The sequence below is a fragment of the Bombus affinis genome, chromosome 6 (genome assembly GCF_024516045.1).
Source record: "Bombus affinis isolate iyBomAffi1 chromosome 6, iyBomAffi1.2, whole genome shotgun sequence".
In the NCBI taxonomy this organism is placed as follows: Eukaryota; Metazoa; Arthropoda; class Insecta; order Hymenoptera; family Apidae; genus Bombus; species Bombus affinis.
In genome coordinates, this window is record NC_066349.1 from 8,015,528 (window position 1) to 8,034,181 (window position 18,654).

The 18,654-nt window shown below is 36.9% G+C and overlaps 2 protein-coding genes and 1 long non-coding RNA gene across 4 annotated transcripts in view; 2 read left to right on the forward strand and 1 right to left on the reverse strand.

The window, feature by feature from the left end:
• Nucleotides 1-18,654, forward strand: part of LOC126917618 (delta-1-pyrroline-5-carboxylate dehydrogenase, mitochondrial) — a 56,571-nt gene that overhangs the window by 10,216 nt on the left and 27,701 nt on the right. The gene's annotated exons all lie outside the window — the stretch shown is intronic.
• Nucleotides 962-6,455, forward strand: LOC126917500 (uncharacterized). Its single transcript, XM_050724405.1, has 2 exons — nucleotides 962-967; nucleotides 2,492-6,455. The coding sequence occupies exons 1-2, from the start codon at nucleotides 962-964 to the stop codon at nucleotides 3,287-3,289; spliced, it is 804 nt and encodes a 267-aa protein (XP_050580362.1). The 3' UTR covers nucleotides 3,290-6,455.
• LOC126917624 (uncharacterized) lies at nucleotides 6,943-8,737 on the reverse strand. Its single transcript, XR_007711011.1, has 3 exons — nucleotides 8,627-8,737; nucleotides 8,339-8,540; nucleotides 6,943-8,270 (listed from the first exon to the last, which is right to left on the reverse strand). It is a non-coding gene; the product is annotated as an uncharacterized LOC126917624 (long non-coding RNA).

The following is an 18,654-nucleotide window of genomic DNA, read 5'->3' on the forward strand; positions in this document are numbered from 1 at the left end:
TTTAGGATCACAGCAAGAAGTAGTTCTGTATTGGATTTTATTAGTAAATTGGAAAAGTTCGAAACTCAGAAGCATCTTTGTACGTGTTTGTCAAAATACTCGACTGTTTTTTTACAAAATAAACGGTGGTGTTTTTTGAAAGTTTAATCCCACAAAGCAATATTAAAACGTGGCAGATTAGCATAGTGTATACAGTCTACGCGACGAAAAAAACGAAAAAGAAAAAATATTCGTTCTCTCCCCTTGCGTATGGAAATGCGATGAAATTTTCCTCCGTGAATCACCGAGACCGGCGTGATCACTGTTTTTCAATATTACCAGAACATCGCTGTTATTCACTTTGTGTTTTCAGTGAAATTTCAATCTGCGTCGCTTCTTTTTTTCTATGTATATTCCCCATATCTTACCACGTTTCTCTTTATTTTGCTGCTTTTCAAATATTTATTCAGACATCGATATACAGCAGCCCATAAAAATATTCGTACACTGGTAGAAATTTTCTGCGAGTATACAGTGCGTTCTACGATGTTTCATCATTTTGACGATCATTACATGACATTATTGTTCATAGAAGGTACGAAATATTTAACGCAATATTTAGCGCAATGATTAGAAAAGAATTTAAGCTGTGAATTATTCGTTATATTAATAAGCCTCGGTATTCAACGAGATCTTATTTTTGAAATATTCAAGGAAATGAGAGAAATGTATATTTAATCCCAAAATTAAACAGGAAAAGAATTTTGTTTACATCGGATTGATTGTTAAGATCCTCGTTGAAGTAATTACTTCAAGAAAAACTCTACACCTTTACACGCTGTTACGAAGAGAATAGAATTTAATGAAAAACATTCAAAATAAGGAGAGATCCATATGGATAAGTACAGGTATAGTGTATACTAGTGTATACTATAGTGTATAGTGTATACAGATCACTCTTACAGTGTTACAATACAATAGGATGAAGGTATGAATAATATTATTGTGCCTTTGAATATAAATTTTGTTTTGGATTACAAGGTTCAGAAACAAAAGAGCTTTCTATTGCTGTTTCTTGTAGCCTTCAGCTAGAGTTTCACACCATGGTTAACTTGTGTTGTCGTTTGCTATAAATATAGGAACGTGCACCCTATCATACCTTCTTCCTATTGTACTGTAACAGTGTAAGAGTGATCTGGATCAGCATACACTATACTTGTATTTATACTTATACCTATACTTATTTCAATATATTTTTCTATTACAAATTCATCCACTCGTTCCTCTATCAGTCAACCTCAACAGCCCTAACTCCTCAAGTTGCTTTAAGAAAACCACTTACTATGTTTCTTCCCTATGCTCTTTATACTTAAGGCGACTATTCATTTTTACAGAAAATATCTTCCAACTTCTATATTATATTTTTAAATCGATTTCAAATTTTATCGGATTTTAATAACGACGTGTATGTAAAAAGTTTCCTATGCTAAGTATTCAAATACTTGCAGCGAGCGGCTGCATATTTTTACGTAGAACGAGACTCTATCACGGATACGTATTAAACGTAGAGATGTCAACGGAACGTCCAGATAGGTTACAAAATTCTTCGTTTCGACCGCGCGTATTTCCATAAACAAATGACAGGTTTCTGTAGTCTCGTGTCGTGTCGTAAAAAAATCGATCCACAAGCCGTGGTGTCCGATGGGACCCGGTGTCCGACTGATTTTTATAGAATTAAAGAACGAAAAAGAAAAGCTCGATTAAACGATGTCTTCTGTCGATATCGTGAGCCACAGAGCGATGAAGATGTCCAAGCCTGAGAAACCGGTCGAGATTTTAGCCTTTTCATAGAGTGAAAACGAGATTCATTAAGTTTACCATGGCGAGCATCTACGCTCTGTTTCTCACTTTGATCCTTGTGTTTTCTATCGCCGTTCAGCTTCAAATGTTAATCGTATGTAATTAATGTAAATATATTAATTAATATGAATATACGAAGTATCTTTTTGTGATATCGTAAAGAAGATTTCTAGTCTGAAAAACTGCTTAGAGGTTATCACGTTTTTTTTTTTTTTAAATTGAACGACTTTAACGAATTATTTAATACGTTGTTATTTTACGAATTATATTTTCATAATTTATTTGAATTTCGTTTATTGGGATGAAATTTTCTTTGTCCTTTCGTTAAATTAACTCCTTTTTGATCGAATTAAATCATCCAATTGTGAACTCGTTATTTTCATCGGCAGTGTTATATCGCTTACTGGCCACGATAATGGCAATTCTCGTGGGGAATAAATTCGTATATTCTGTAGCTATAAATCAGAATTAGCAAACTGCATCGTTTGCCGAGCGTCCAAGCTAACCCACTTTTGCCCTCAATGTCTCGCGTGTATTTACATTTCACTTTCTTAGTTACGTATGTAAAAGCATATAAGTTTAACAATCGTATAGAGCTTCGTAAATTCAAATCACAGGAGTCACGATAAAACCATAATACCTTGCTTCATAGGCAGATCCAAAGAAGCTATGCACGATTTTCCATTACTACGCGACCAACGCGGAAGATTCCAACAAATCATCCGTCCGTAACATACTGCAATACTATTCCAAAGAACCTAACGTCTTCAGCGTTCCCAGCTCCGATTCCAAGATATCGTTGACCAACCTGAGAACTGTTTCATCTTGGCCAGTGATACCGAACCAAACGCTATCGATTCCTAACCCAACGGTCAAGACAGAAGCTAGAAATTCGAAGGAAACTGAGCCGAACGTGGTCGCGAAATATTCGTCCACGTTCGTGAAAACCGATCAGGTTTTACCTGTCGTTGACATCACATGGGATTACAATTCGTATCGATTCAAAACGTTTGAGTCGTGCTTACGAAATTGTTACGGGGATAGGTATCCACCAGGTGAAGTGGTGTTGAACTCGATGCAGCTGAATCTGTTGGATTCTCACACGAACGTCCCGATGAACGTTGCCGGTCTATTCGATTTCATGAAAGAAGAGAGCGAACCGCGTTTGATCACCGTGTCGAGGAAGCTGGAAATTGAGTATCTTAATCCGTTGGATCACTTTGTGACGAAACAACCCGGTAGACCGGAGACTGTGGAGAGATTCACGGAAACGGATGAGCAGGATCGGTGGTACAATACAGCCAAAAGCCAACAGGAGGACGCTATCGGGCCCGTAATCACCGGCCGAGAAAAGAATCAGCCGAATCGAAGATCCTCCAGGAAGATCGAGGCCCCTTGCAAATGCTATTTGTCCCCGTCTCGGCGTGTTTGCGGGACGAATGACTCTTGATCGGGAAGAAACCCTCTAGAAACGATTGGAGAACACGGTCGCTGGCTGTTGCCGGGGCATCGATTAGGGCAACTAGCCTGATTGAGAAGAAAAGCTGGCGAGAAATATTTGTCGCGAGATTATCGCTGCTTCTTTCTTATTCTACGAAGGATTCTACGAGTTTCTTCCTTTTTTAATATTTTATCCTGACGCGTGGATGAGAGAGAAGGTTCAAGGGATTTTTGAGATCTCGCCGTGGGAATTTTATAATTTACGGTTTATACTTTACCGCGTGCAGGATACTTGTTTCATAGTACTAGTATTTTTATACACGGCTTTGTTTAAAGATCTTTCTCTGGAAATATTAGTCTAAGTAACTTAGACGAATAAATTTCTGGCTACAGAATGCGATTTTTCTGACGATTCTTTCGAGTTCTATCGAGTTTCTCTGAGCGTTACTCGTAGGTAATCAGGATAAAGTTAATCCTTATTTATGGATCATTGTCGTTTCGAGTGTCGAATATTTTATTCGGTGAAAAGTCTGTTTATTTCTAGGTGATAGCTAAAATTTGATAAAATTTGATAGAGTAATAACGCAAGGACGATAGTCATATGTATCCAAGTAGGTTAACGATTCAGATTCCATATATATAATAGAAATTAGAAGTAAATATCTGAAATCAAATTATGAAATAACCTAATAACTATCTAACAACCAAAGATATCAGTTCAAGGTTAATTAGATTGTTATACATCTGTTCAATCAACGTGATTAAATTATACAGTATCGGGGTTGATATCATTTTAACACTGGCGGAGTACGAGGTTTGGCTGTAGCCGGAATCAACGTCAACCGTGACAATGATGTTTCTATTCGCTATTGACAGATATACAAGGGTCACGTGTGTATGTATTTCGGTCTTGCCGAAGCTCCGTTTTAAATAGAAATCGATAATGGGTAATAAGGATTGGATAGGGAGGGAGCTTCCACAGGATAGCTTCCTAGGAATTGCGTCTATTTATTGATCGTCCGCTGTATCGGAATATTCAGACGAACCATGGCCTCTATTCACTTTTGGCTCGTCTTACCCTTATTCCTTGTTTCTCTTGTCGTTCTTGAACGCAAGTGTCTCTATTCTCTCGTAACCAATAATTTCAAGGAATTCAATAATACCGAAATAACAATAAAATATATGATTATTGACGGTCTAAAAATTGTATAGTATAGGAAAGAATTGTGAGAATTCAATTTTAATGCTGGAAACACCGATGATATTGTATTGGGTTGTAACATAAATTCGTATACATACATGTACTGTATAATCACAGATATATTAAATATATTCATATATTAGTTGGTATACATATATTATCTATACATATATTCTGATAAATAGTAGTAGCAGTGAATTTATTCATTTCAGCTTATTAGCCCAGAAAGTGGACTTGGTTACATAGGTTGCTACTATAACTCGTACTTTTATCGAACCTGCTTTAGATAATTATTTCTTTGGTTTCTATTCTAAAACCGTTTCTGTTTCGCTATAAAGCATTATCGTTCCTTAAAACTACCTTAAACTATTTCATTGGTTTCACACTTTGCGCAGCTTTCTTTGCTCATCTCCTCTCCGCCTCTTTTCCTCCTTTCTATCTTTTTTAGCCATTCCGCTTTTCGCTCCTCCATTAGTATTTCTTCCACGTTTACGTTTGTTTTATCAATTCTTTTGCATATCCCCCATGTGTTCAAATGCCTTCGCTGGTTTTACAAAATAAACATCTCTTTTCCTTTTCACTCACCCAAAATCTACATGCATTGTTCAAGTTGCTATACCTTGTTCTTCTCAGTAGCTTTTGCTCCCTAGCTTCCGTCTCTACCTTAAATATTTTGGTACACTCCCTATGGCTATTCTCCTGTATTTCCTATTATATCTAGATCCTTGTATTTTAATTCACCGCTTCTCTCTTTGTACATCTTCTTCCCTGCTCCTTAGAACTTCACCTTCATCTCCTACCTCTCCATCTCTCTCTCTCTCTTTTTCTTTCTTCTATAGTTTCTCTACTCCTTCTTGACTTTACCCACATTCTTTGAAGTGTTCTAACCTTTCATATTGCAATAAATACAAGAACAGGATGAATTTATCTTACGACTGAATAGTACGAAGTTTGTGTATACTTGTACATGTTATATATATATATTGAAATTGAAATGAATGTCATATGAGAAAATATTAGGGTTGTAACATATGTAAGTCCCCATTTCTCCGTTTAGAATAATAAATAGAAATACAGGACGAATTTATGTTACAACCCAACACTTTTATTGATCAAGCTGTCACGTTTGGATGATTCGTTCCAACTGTTTCACGATGGCAAGCCGTTGGTCGAAGATGAGAATTAATTGCGCCGGGAGAACGATCATCTGTCAAGAAATCGAAAGGAAAGGGCCGGGAAATAGATCAGTTGTAAGAGGGAAAAGCGTAGCTTTCCTAGCTGTGCTATTAGCTCTTAAGCTAAGCCGGAAATTCCAGACCGGAAACCGGCAGTCGCAGCTTGGCTGGATACAGTGAGGCAAAACAAAAAGATCAAAGAGAGACAGAGATAGAGAGAGAGAGAGGTGCAAAGAAGAAGGAGAGAGAGAGAGGGTGAAAGATGGAAGGTTGAGTTGCGCGAGGAAAGAAGAGGATTTATCATGGATCCAGCATCTAAGGCGTACTCTCACGTGGCCGAAATGCCGATAGTTTGTTTAACGCCTCCTATGGACATTCTGAGAAGGATTCAATTAAAGCTAGCCTTCATTATTGTCGCTCTAGCAAACCTACTTTTTTCTGCATCGCTGACTACGTTATCGTCATTCTTTTTTATTCTGAGCAAATGGCAGAAATTTTTCTTGTCGCGATTGAAGGAATAAAAAATAGGGAATGATATGGTTCAAAGTAGAAAGGCATTAGTGGACTGCGAATATTTACGCGAGTTTATATTTTTTATAAATACAATTAAAGCGATCGAATCTAAACAGATAGTATCCTGCTCGTTTACGTTGGAAATGATTGTTTATTGGGAAGTTGTTATAATCTGTGAAATTACACGTGGTGTGTAAAAACGAGGGAAGATAACAGTACTGTAACAAAGAAAGGAATATATAATGGAAAAACCATTAATTTTTTGCCGGAGTACTCTGACCGACACTCTATGCGAAATAATCACGTTGTGGAATACGTGTAAATATTGAAACTTTGGCTTTTTGTACAAGTATCGATAATGTATCAAAATATCTACATTTGTTTTATTTTTCAATTTAATTCACTTTTATTCCTTCGTATCTTTGTTCCATCTTAATACGTTGGTCCTTTTATTTTATTATTCTTCGTAAATCACGAACGCTAGAAATAATTCCAAACGTTTGAACGATAACGTAAGTGGGATGGTTTTTATCGTTAATCATCTGATAAGAAATTCTACGCAGTTTGTACATTATTTTTCATTATTTGCAACTGTTACAGTAACATAACAGTTCCTTTTAGTTTGTCTGACGACTTGGCCTCACGACAGCTTCACGGGAATTTGAATTTTAAAGCGCATTCTTTCGCGATACCTGTGCACCGTGTACAAAGGAAAAAAGTCACGTTCCTTCTTTAACCCTTTTTGCTTGCAGCGTCGTTTCGCGCGTCACGCGTTGCATCGTGTCTCAGACACGTAACGCAGATTCCACCCACCCGCGCCCCTATGAATTTTCATCACGATACTTCATGAAAACCCATTTGGATCTGTACACTGTCTACTTTTTACTGAACCATGCACGCAAAACATCGTAAATGGAACTCAGATTACGCGAATCTACAGCAGTTTTATCTAAACGTAAATCAACAATTTTACATTGTGATTCTTTATTCTTCTTCGAATCTTGTAAGACTTGTAAGAATTTGCTATATCTTCTATGAATTAATCGGTTGATCGAGTAAAATGAAAAGTGAATAATAATTCTTTGTTAGAAAAATCAAAGGATAGATAAAGTAACATTCTTCTAATTCCATTTTCATCATCTTTTCCTTGCTACATGAGCGTGACACTTACGAATTGAGCACGTAAGAGGTAAATGGCTCAACTTTATCTTCCACTTACACGAAGAATAGAATTTCCTTTGAGAAATAAAAAAATCAATATATCTCATGTATACTACGAACTTTTGCTACTATTTTTAATCTCTATTAGCACTTTATATTCCTTTCTATTAATTTCTTTAGTCTTTTGTACTCGTATTGTTAACGTGAGAATTGTTTTTAAATTTACAAATTTAAATTCACGAACTTATAATGTTCTCCTTCTCGAAGACGAATTCTTCATTTTTAAAAAGTTTCGCTATAAGAGCGTAGGAGAGAGGGTAGGAAAAATATGGTCAACATGCAAAGGATTAACGTTTCTATCAAACCTATCCAGAATGAATCGAATACAATGGAAATTTTATGTGCGTAACGAAACGCATGGGGCAAGAAATAATCATCGCAAGCAAAGGTGAATACGTCGTGGAAAATCGGATTTCGGGCGAGCATCATGGAGCTAAGCGTCTCGAAAATTTGAGCACGCCGTCGAACGAGGTTTTATCGGGTTTCACGACAGGGAGGTGAGGAGGATGAGAAGGTGGAAAACGAGAAGAACGCTGGAAACATGCAGGAGGCGGCAATAGGATTTCGTGACAAGTCGATTTGCCGCGGAGCAAAGTTCTCGGATTCGTCGGCGTCTTCGTCTTTTACGCGTGCTTTCATGCTTTCCAACAATGTCTGCGGGAAAATTCGTGCCATTCGATCGTCGGCGAATGGAATTGCGATAATCGGACGCGAACCCATGTGTTTCGTTCTCTAACTTTTCTCTCTGAACAACATAATGATAAACTAAGTTCAGCTTAGTGAGATTTGGTGAGAGAATTAAATATGTGTTGTTGTCTCTGCCAGATATACGCTATTGATCGCAAATTTGGGATTCTTCTTGGGAAGTTTCTGTTGTTCGTCTGAAATTAATTCGCTACAGATATGGATACTTATTTTCTTTAGATTTTTGAATAGAAATTATACGAACCTAAAGGAATTCTAAATTGACGTTTTGAATTTCTACTGAATATTCAATTTATGGATTTCAGTTAATTTGCGAGTGATTCAATTACTCGTTTGCTGCTCGTATAAGACGTAGTATTATATTTTAAGTATCCCATCCAAGTCTATAATCCTTCCACGTATGATCGTCGAAGAACATTTTGACGTTACCAGTACAAACATTTTACCTGCTAAGTCTTGTATTTTATATTTCGAAAAATTAGGAAAAATAGAAAAATTAGAAAAGATTTGCTATACTTTAAAATACGCTTACCTCTGCTTACGTTAATTACGCTAGTAATACACCGATAATAATTGTTCACTGCGACTGTAACACAGCAACTGTAAAATAGAATTAGTACGAAAAATTGCTAGATGCTATCACTCTAAAGAGCTAAACATTGAGAATGTAGCGTGTAGCTATTCGAAGCTCTTGATCGCCGACGTATTTATAGCAGCTGTTCGAAGGAAGTGGGATCGAGCGGCGCGCAATTAAACCAGCGGGCTCGAGCAGGTTCACGGGAACTCGGACGTTACGCGTGCAAGTACGATTTCGAAGGAGGTCGGTTCGAAGGCCGGGGAACTCATTTCACGGGCGCAACTTTATGGAGATCGATGCTTCGGGAAATAAAAGCTCGGCTATAACCTCGAGTGCCTCGCGGACGACCGATTCTCGTAGCCATCAAAGGATGGAGTGCCGCGAGGATTTGCCTATTCCATTACGACTCCACCTTTCTCCGTTTCCGATTCCGATATCTTCTTTCGAGGTTGCCCTCGTTCGTGGAAAGCCATTCTGTGGCGTACAGTCAAACTTGCCGATGAATATAAATGCCAAGGGCAACGTGGGGCCGACTTAATGCCACTGAAACGGGCCGGGCCGGTAGAGACTTCCGGTCGAACCATCAATCTCGCTTCTTGCCGTTTGCCTCTCCGTTCGTATCACGCGGATCGTTGCGCAGACGTGGTTGTCGAAGGGGGATGGATAAGTCGATCCGGGTGTTCCATTGTCGGGTAAGTTGTACCCTTAGCCTCGTGTGTTTGTATTTATAAGTTGTTTCTGAACGCTCGTTTATAGAGTGTTTGGGTAAAAAGGTGATAAGACGAAATGGTTATGAGTTTGGAAGAGATTTTAGAATGTTTATTGTTATCTCTGACGTTAGGTTGAGACCTTAAATGGGGTTTTTACGAAAGCAATTTAAAGAGACTTTTATTAGTATTGGGAATATTGATATTGGCACATATATTTTAATATTGGGTATAGTTCTATGAAAAAACTTACGAAATATCTGAAATAAAGTATTCCCTGTTTTTCTATTCAGATTCAATTTTTTTATTTGTACTTATGAAGATACGAATTTAAGTTTAATAATTAATATAGAACATGACGTATGATTCTCATTGTTGGGTAAATCGTATTATAGGCTGTTCATGAAGGACTTCGGATGTATCATTTATTTATTGTTACACAATATATACACGCTGTATATATATACACGTATATGCACACTGCATTTGTTTGAAAGATTGTCTAATTAGTTTGTGTACTTAATACTGAAAATATGTATTTGGTTCAAGGTTTTGCTACATATCTACATACTATTTTCAAAGGAGAAAATAGAAGTTGTTAAGATACTAATTTTCTTATCGCTTCTTCGTATTTATTTTTACCTGACGTTTTGCACGTATCTCTCGTTTGATATTCCATGATCGACGTTTCAAAAATCGGAAGGCCGAGGTAAGAATGTACAAAGGTTAAAGAAGGTGCGCATGTTTTGCTAACGTATGACGTTTAGCAAACTGAATATGAAAAAGGGACTGAGAGAGTACGATGTACAAAAAGAAGAGGAAGATGAAGGGGGACACGTGTTTTCTTGCTGGACATACCGATGGACATGTCGGTAAAGCTATCTTGCTGATGTTGCTTTAGACACGAGAGACGTACGGCGATAGTACGAAAGGTCTATGTATATGAAGGGATCGATGGCTAACCGAGAACTTGCGGAAATAGGGATTGATGGATGGTCATCTACCAGCGAGTGCGAAAGGTGTTACGTATACTTCACCGAAGCGACTTTTCAAACACTCAACTTCGTAAAAACTTTTCCCAATACCAATAAATATGTATCAATAAATTACGAATAATTTAGATGGCTCAATTATCTGACTTATGTTTGCGTGATAGTATTTTATATAATATTCACAAAATCTCTATATTTTTAATATCATTATGTTTACCTTCTGATACGAAGAAACTGTAAGTGAAGTTATGTTTTAACGCAGAAATCTGTAGGTTGTAAACATTGAAGCAGGTCATTATACATGACCTCCAGGTAAATATAGATATTTTATGTTGTATTTTTGAATTATTTCTTTTTTTGGAAAAAGTGCACTTATACTTCTGTAGCATTTCTCTACTGAGTTTTTCATGTATAGATGCAGCATTTTTTTTATAATATTATTATACGTAAATATCATGGATAATAATGATCTTCCTCTGTAACAAGAGTGACCTGTTATAAACCTTTCGTCATCCTCCTCAAGAGGACCCATCATTTCAAAAAAACTATACTTGTACCACTTTTCCATTAAATGTAAGTCCCTCATAGAGTGCAAAATTAAATTATTTACGATTTCGAAGATAAGTTTCAACCAAAATTTTCATATGCGAATTCTTGGGCGACTAAAATTGCATCCTACAAATATTACCTATATATTTCTTAATACTTCGTATATTATTACGTATGATTATTTATCTATATTATTTATCTAAACGTTTCTATAAAAATCATTCAACTGCTGTCACTCTTCTCAAGGGGAGGCAACTCCCGAAGGAACAGTCGACTAACGCGGTATTTACGATTCGATCTTTGGCCTCAGCATGCTGGTCCGCTACTTCACGGGTCGGATCTGTATTTTTCTCCCGATCTAACGCTCGGAGACATTTCGTTTCACGCGGCGTCTCATTCCTTTCCTTTCTGCCCGTTCGTCGGAATCCATCGGTGTCCTTTTAATCTTTCTAGCCAGCTTTCCACGGCAGATTTATTCCCAAAGATTCGTTGACCGTCTCGAGGCAGCCGTGTTGGTCGCTCGACACGTTTAAATGGCTCGAGAATCACCGACTTCAAGGGAAAGAGCTCTATCAACTGCCCAGACAAAGGCGCGCTCCCGAACGAGACAGACCCTGTTTCTCCTTCGATTCTGTCTTGTTCCGTTTCAATTTCTGTTCCGTCTTACTTCTTTGCCTTCCCACACAGGAGAGTTTGACGAATATCTCGACGCTCGCGATCATATGGTACTTTGTGAACTGTGTGGATGTTAGAAGACGATGGATGCAACAAGTTCTTGAGAAGGGAATTTGAATTAAAATTTGTATTAGTCGTATTATTAATTTGTATTATTTGTATTATCGATATTAATCGAAGATATTGCGGGAATAACGATAAGCTGAACAGCTTTTGATTATTAAAAAATTCACGCACTAAATATCATAACGAGTACTGTACTTCGGATATATTTCATATTTGTGTATCGTGTGTAGACCGTGCATTTTTTAAATTAAACAATTTTTCATGAACACATAAATATCTACAATTGATTAATTATTCGTATTTTAAAGTAGAGATGTATATAGTGTAAATGTAGATAATTTTCTTAGAATATAAATCTTCGTAGAAGATTGTGAACACGGATTTTATAGCGTCGATCGTCGACCATTTTTATCGAGACTCTCGAAGAATGTCTTCTTCGTAGATTTTCAAGGAAAGACGGCGTCGAAATCAAATCGCCCAAGGCGCTCAAGTCTGCCAAACTTTACGATCGATCGTTATTAAGCTAACTCGTTTTACCATTAACGACGGCGTAAACCTGATCATTGAGCAAATTTATATAGATTTTCGAATTGTTTCGCGTGAGCAACCATCGTTCTCGCCACTTCTGGCCTTTAGAATCCGGAGAACTACGCGAATTTCGCGGAAAATCGACGATAATGACGGCGACGAGGCTAGGCTACGATGGAAACGAAGTGCTTGAAAATGTGTTCCCCGTTTCTCGAATTGTATTACATAATTACTTCGAAAAAATATCCTATAGAAACTTCGTGTTTTCGGAAAAGCGATACTTTTGGTTTAATTTTTTAACGCTGTAAACTTCCATGATCAGAGCTATCAAGTCTAAGAGTTCTTTTTCCCCTTGGATCTTTCAAAATCGTTTAACTTTAACGCGCAATTTTTCTGACAAGCCTATCTTTTCAGAAGTTTTTGTTTTTTTTTTTAGAAGCGTGACACTTCGTAATATTCCCATTTTTCAAGCTGATTGTAATCCAGTATCAACTCTTTATAACTTGCAAGTCATGTGCTTAATTGCTTATATATACGCTTTTCAATCTTCATTTTATTTATCTATCATTTGCTATATCATCGATCGCTGATTTATTCTCTGATATCGATAATCTATAATCAATTAGAATTTCTTTCTTTTTCTATAATCTTACTTTTTAGTCTATAATCTGTAATATCGAAGTCTTATTGTACTTAGTATTTCGACTTTGAAAAATTCGATTCGATATCTGAGAAGGTATCTCGTTTCGGAATGCGAAAATTCGGCAGAGGGAAGGATCACAGAGAGACAAAAGAAAATTTTCAATTTTATCCTTATTCTTCGTTTGAAAATCGACATGCGAGGGGATGACAGTGTCGTGAAAGAGGTAAAGGGTCGAATTCCGTACTAGATCGAAGATAATGGCAGCGATGAGACGGAAGAGAGTCGATCACAGAAGTCACTTATCGACCGAAGGAAGTCGTTTAACGCTTCGTTACGAACGGAATTCCTTCTTATTTTATCTATCGCCTCCTCCTTCTTACCGAGCAAGGAGAATGACATTTCAGAGAAACAGAACGAAATTGGCATATTGGCAGATCCTTTTTTTTTATCATTATTATTGGTTTTTCGTCACTGTTTAACTTCATATATATACTGACGTATACCTAGTGGGCAAGTTGCAATATCTGTAGATAATTGGATTTTTTGTATGTATGTCAAAATATTTTTCCATGACGTATACCAGAGAAAACTATTTGCAAAAATACTCGAAACGAATTTATGTTAATAACTTTCGTCGACGTCCAAATTCTTCGAAAATTAACCATTTCCCCTTTTTATATGCAACGATATATTTAAGAAAATAATTTTCGAGTAAAAGAAAATATACGTGTGTGTAGTACGCGAGACTATCCTACATTGACACAGTATAAAATAAATGTACTATTATTCTAAAATTGCTATCTTCACCTTTCATTCGACGGATTTGATCAAATCTTAGCTTTTTCTCTTTCCAACCCAAACCAATCGTTCTAGTTCCTAATTCCTCATATTCAGAGAGAATAAAAGCTTTCGAAATATCCTGAACAACCGAATCCACTCTTTCATTCGACTTAAATCGTTCCAACATAGGGAACCGCGAAGAGAAGAGAGGAACGTAAAACGAAAAAGATCGAGGTCGTGGAAACAGGATCAAAATGGTTAAGTCGATGGAGGTTCTTCATTTCGCTGGACCTTCAATCTGCTCGCGTAAGTCCTGGCTGCTGTTATCTTATCGATTGACTTTATTACCTAAGTATACTTGGTACGTGAGTAGCTCGAGGAGAATCGGTCGATTCTGTGCCAGACATTGAATCGACCATTGCTGCAGTGTCTAGTCATAGCACGCTAAATGAATGGCACTTTATGACGCCATCCTCGTTCCAGTTGCACGTCCCGTACATTTGCCATTCTATGAATAATTGTTTCTCCATGGAAACTTTCCATTACGCGCATTTCAGTCTTACATTCTTGTTCACGTCAATATCCCGTGAAAGTACACGGGATATTGTGCAGAGTTGTGTGGAAGTTGGTTTAAACAGCTGGTATTTGAGTAATTACAGTGATGTACGAATACATATTTATTTGGAATCGTCAGTTTGATACGTTCACGAAAGTATACGAACGCTAGCCATATGGAAAATTGTTATGTTCCATATCGTGTGTGTTATTCATATAAAACATTTTGAGATTTCATTAGTGTCGTAACAAGGCAGGATTATCGTGATTATATCGATGAATATAATAATATACGAGAGTACATAGATAAGATAAAGAAAAAAAGAAGAAGGAAGATAAAAAAAGAAAGAAGATAACTATTTGAAACCAATGATGAAACCGTATAGAAATTACAAAATATTTGAAATGGTTTATTATACGTGTTGGTTTATTAAAGAGAGAGAGAATGATAAAAATTGTAATAGTCAATTATATTAAAATCACTTTAAGTACAAGTACAGAGGTAGTGTATGCTGGTCGTAATCGTCGCTCGCTCAATGCTACTCTTCAACTCTACGCTCGCTATTCGACTGTATCACTCGCTACAATCATTGTCCTAGAGAGCATGTTCGTCTATTTGTATCGAGCGGTGGAATTACGAAAAGTTTTGTCCGGAGTTTGTTTAGCTTTGAATCTAGCAGACCAAAACAACGTTGGTACTCCAAGGCACAACAATATGAGTCTCTCCCGGTTCGAGTCTTCCGTTGATTCATGTGCAAATATTTATATATGTAACATATTTGTCGTAAATGTATATGTATTTAATAAAAAATTAGTATACTACATGAACAGTCGTCTGAGGCATATCCATAGTAAGGGTTGAATATGGTCTCAATGAATATTGAGATTTATTCATATGAACAATTGGTTGTTTAAGTGCTTTTGCGACGGTGATGGCCAAGAAAATACGGTAAATTGAAGTGAAGTAACAGAAGTTGAAAGAAATTTATAATGATTAATTTTGGAAATTTAAAATCAGTACTTTGACGCAAATCTAACTTTTTAACATTAAGAATTCGAATAGGATATTATAAAAGATTCTATTTCTCTGTAAGAGACGGCATACTCCTTATCGAGTGTTTAAATTTAAAAGTGCCGATTTCCGAGCTACCTTGTTATCAAATTACATTTTTTAATTTCAAACTCAAAGAATTCATGGAAACAGGAAGCCAATTTACCTAAGAATAATTAAAAAATAAAAAGAAACCAGGAAAATCCGTGCATTTACGCGAAGAAGTCGTGTTGTAAGAAAAAAAGGATCGGAGTGAAATCGACAAGAAAGAAAGGTTCTTACGAGGAGCGTTTCGCCTCGGGAATCGCTCGTTTTAATCGCGGACGACGATGCAACGAATTAGTCGTCGTTCCGTTTTAAACCATTTCTTCGCCACATGGCTCGAGTCAACGAGCTTTCAGAAGGTCGAGAAAGCTTGGAAGCTGGTCTCAAGGTGCGAAAGCGTGCTTGAAGTATAGAGAAGGTGGTTCTGGTCAAAGAAAGAACGAAGGTAGACCGGAAGTGGGATGAAGATTGATACGAAACAGTGAAAGGGAAGAGACTAGTCACTGATGGAGGCGGGCAAGAGAGTTTTCTCAGGGAAAAACATGTCTTCGTCTATTTCCCGAGCGAAGGAAATTCTTTGTGTTTTTAAATTAAGTTAGCCCACGGAAAAGCCATGCATTCGAACTTTATCCTCGTCCCTCGCTTTCTTCGAACGCTTTTTCACTCTTCCACTATTCTTATTTCGGCTTCTCCAGCAAGCTTATCGCGATTATTTAACGCAAATTGCTTCTCTGATTTTTATTGCTCGTTATACAATAGCAGCGTGAGATAAATATTTACGATTAGGATAAAAAAGAAAAGTAAACTTCACGCAGATCAAAATTCTTTCGTGACAGTAATTTTTATAAAATGTTGTAAAAATTGATAACTTTGAAGCTCTTTATTTCAATAACTTTGGTTTTATCAATCATAAGCGCTAAGATGAGGTTTCAAAAAAAGCTTCAGCGTTACGTTTTTCAGATAAACGTTAAGATAGAGAATATTTTTTGCTTGTAGCTGACACGGTGTAAAGGAAAGGACGCATGTGACGTGAGGATACCAGATTCCAAGCTCTTAGGTGCGCGTTTATATTCAAAGGTCCATTAGCGGAGCAGCGTTAATTAATATTTAACTTCCTGTCTGAAGCAAAGGGTATTTATTACGCTTTGTATCAGGTGTCTGTAAACTATACTCGGGACGTGGTTATGATAGCTTACTTTGGTTAATTTCCAATGTATACATAAACAAAGTCGGTCGCCACTCTCTCTTGTTTTTAGTGAGTTACTTGATTTTCTATCGATAGTTTCGATAAACAGGCTCGGTCGGCTGAAATTGCCTACGGTGCACCTGGTTGCATTCATAAATAAATGCATCTTCCTTTTAAGGGCACCAAAAGTAAATTTCTCTACCATCAATTTTCCTAACATCAAATTTCCACGTTTTGAAGTCCAAAATTCTATGTCCACGAGAGAAGGTCTCATATTTTCGTAATTATTTATATCGTAATTTCCAAATATGATACTATGACTTTCTTGAACTCTTCAATTCAAACTTTACCATCTTTTAAGATATCGTCTATACTTCGAATTCTTATATATTCCACTATTCGAATTTCAAAAACTTGATCTCATCGTTTTATTGAAGTTCCACCTCTCCAATGACATCAACATACTACCAAGTTTCTAAAGTCAAAAATTTCATATTCAAGGAGAAAAGCAAGTATTCTTGCCGTATACATATTTTACATTTACAAAAGATCATTCAAATCTTAAGACATATATCGTTGCCATTTTATAAAATGTTTAATCTAAAAGTCACACGAATGGACCACTTTAATGCTTTTAGGGTTACGAAAGTTAAATCGATGTTAAGGAAATTGATCTTTTCCTAGCAAAACAAAGATTCATAATCGCAACAATCTCGATTAAGGTTCCTCGCATCGTGAAATCGTTTTGAAATCAGTTTATCCTTTGTCTGGTCGTCCTGGCTTGTTAACGCGATGGATTAATAGTCGTCACTCAGTCTAGATGAAAATTCTTGTTTACTTAATTAATTAAATTTGCGAATTCGATGTGTGTCCTGCTAATGAAAGGATGTAACGTCACCGACTTGGCGCAAAGGTCCCACGCTCTGTTGAATATAATTTCGGCCAGGGCGGCGGAAATGCACTGCCAATTTTCCAACATCGTTCGAGTGTTTGTCCGGCGGCTTCACCATGGACATCCAAACTACATACACACGGAAACGCTTGTTCTCTCTACGCGACGAATACATACCGATTTCCGAATTACACGCTCGCACTTTCCAAATATCTAGCAAATAGTAATTGAAACACGACTGACCCCTAGATCTCCCTGCATGTCAACTTTCTATACTTCCTCCAGCCCTATAATTACTTCTTCCCCGCGAAGAACTTTCTAATAACTTTCATCTTATCCCCCTTTGATATTCTTATGGCGTATGCATAAAAGGATGGTGGAAAATTAAACGCTGTAGAGCGTGAAGTACAGCCATTTTGTACGTGATGTTTACGGGAGTTTGTGAAGCGGTCATGCCTCGCTTTTAGTTGATACTTTCTGGGTACTTAGTTAATGAAGTATAAGAAGTAGCCGAGATTAAAAATCGTCTCTGTGTTTGTGGTTTTAGAATTTTATCAAGGACGAGTGTGGTTACAGACTTTTGTTTTTAGGAAATAAAACACGCCGCTTACGTTTGAAAATGGCACCTTCGATTAGTTTAGAAATGGAATAGCGTCATAAATATAGTAGCAGATTGATAACTTGCGAGGTTGGTAAAAGGTGGATTCTCAACAGTCCAAAATTCTTACATTAATACCTGTTGTTTTAAAAAATCCAAGGAATTCCGTAGTTCATGAAAGGTTCAAATAATTCCATCTTTTTGTTTAAGGGTAAGTAACCTTTTCTGTACTAGATGGAAATTTGTGTCGTGATTGTATTGATTAGAAAGTTTCATACGGAACGGATTTCAGGTAAATGTGTATCTATGTCGTGTTCGAAGCTTTGGATGCCATTCTCTCCTTCGCAAGATTAAATCTCGCGCGCGCTGTACACAATGTAATGCCGCGCGGAAAAATACTCCGGTCGAGGGTTTCATCTTGGGAAGATAAAAGCGTCTCGAGGATTCTTGGAAATCGACCGGAGTTCTATCGGAGGAATTTAAGAAAATCCACTGGAATCATTGCGAGAAACAATATATGAAAAACAAAAGAAGGAGATGAGTTTCGAACAAATTACCATCGAACGTATATTTTTGGCTGGTTTCTTCGAGTATGAAAACCAAACATAAGATACGAAAATACAAAAAGATAGAAGAAACATAACTTTGCAGATTGTATTCATTCGTGTTATTAGTATCATGTTATTAATTTATATCTTATATGAATCATACTGTAA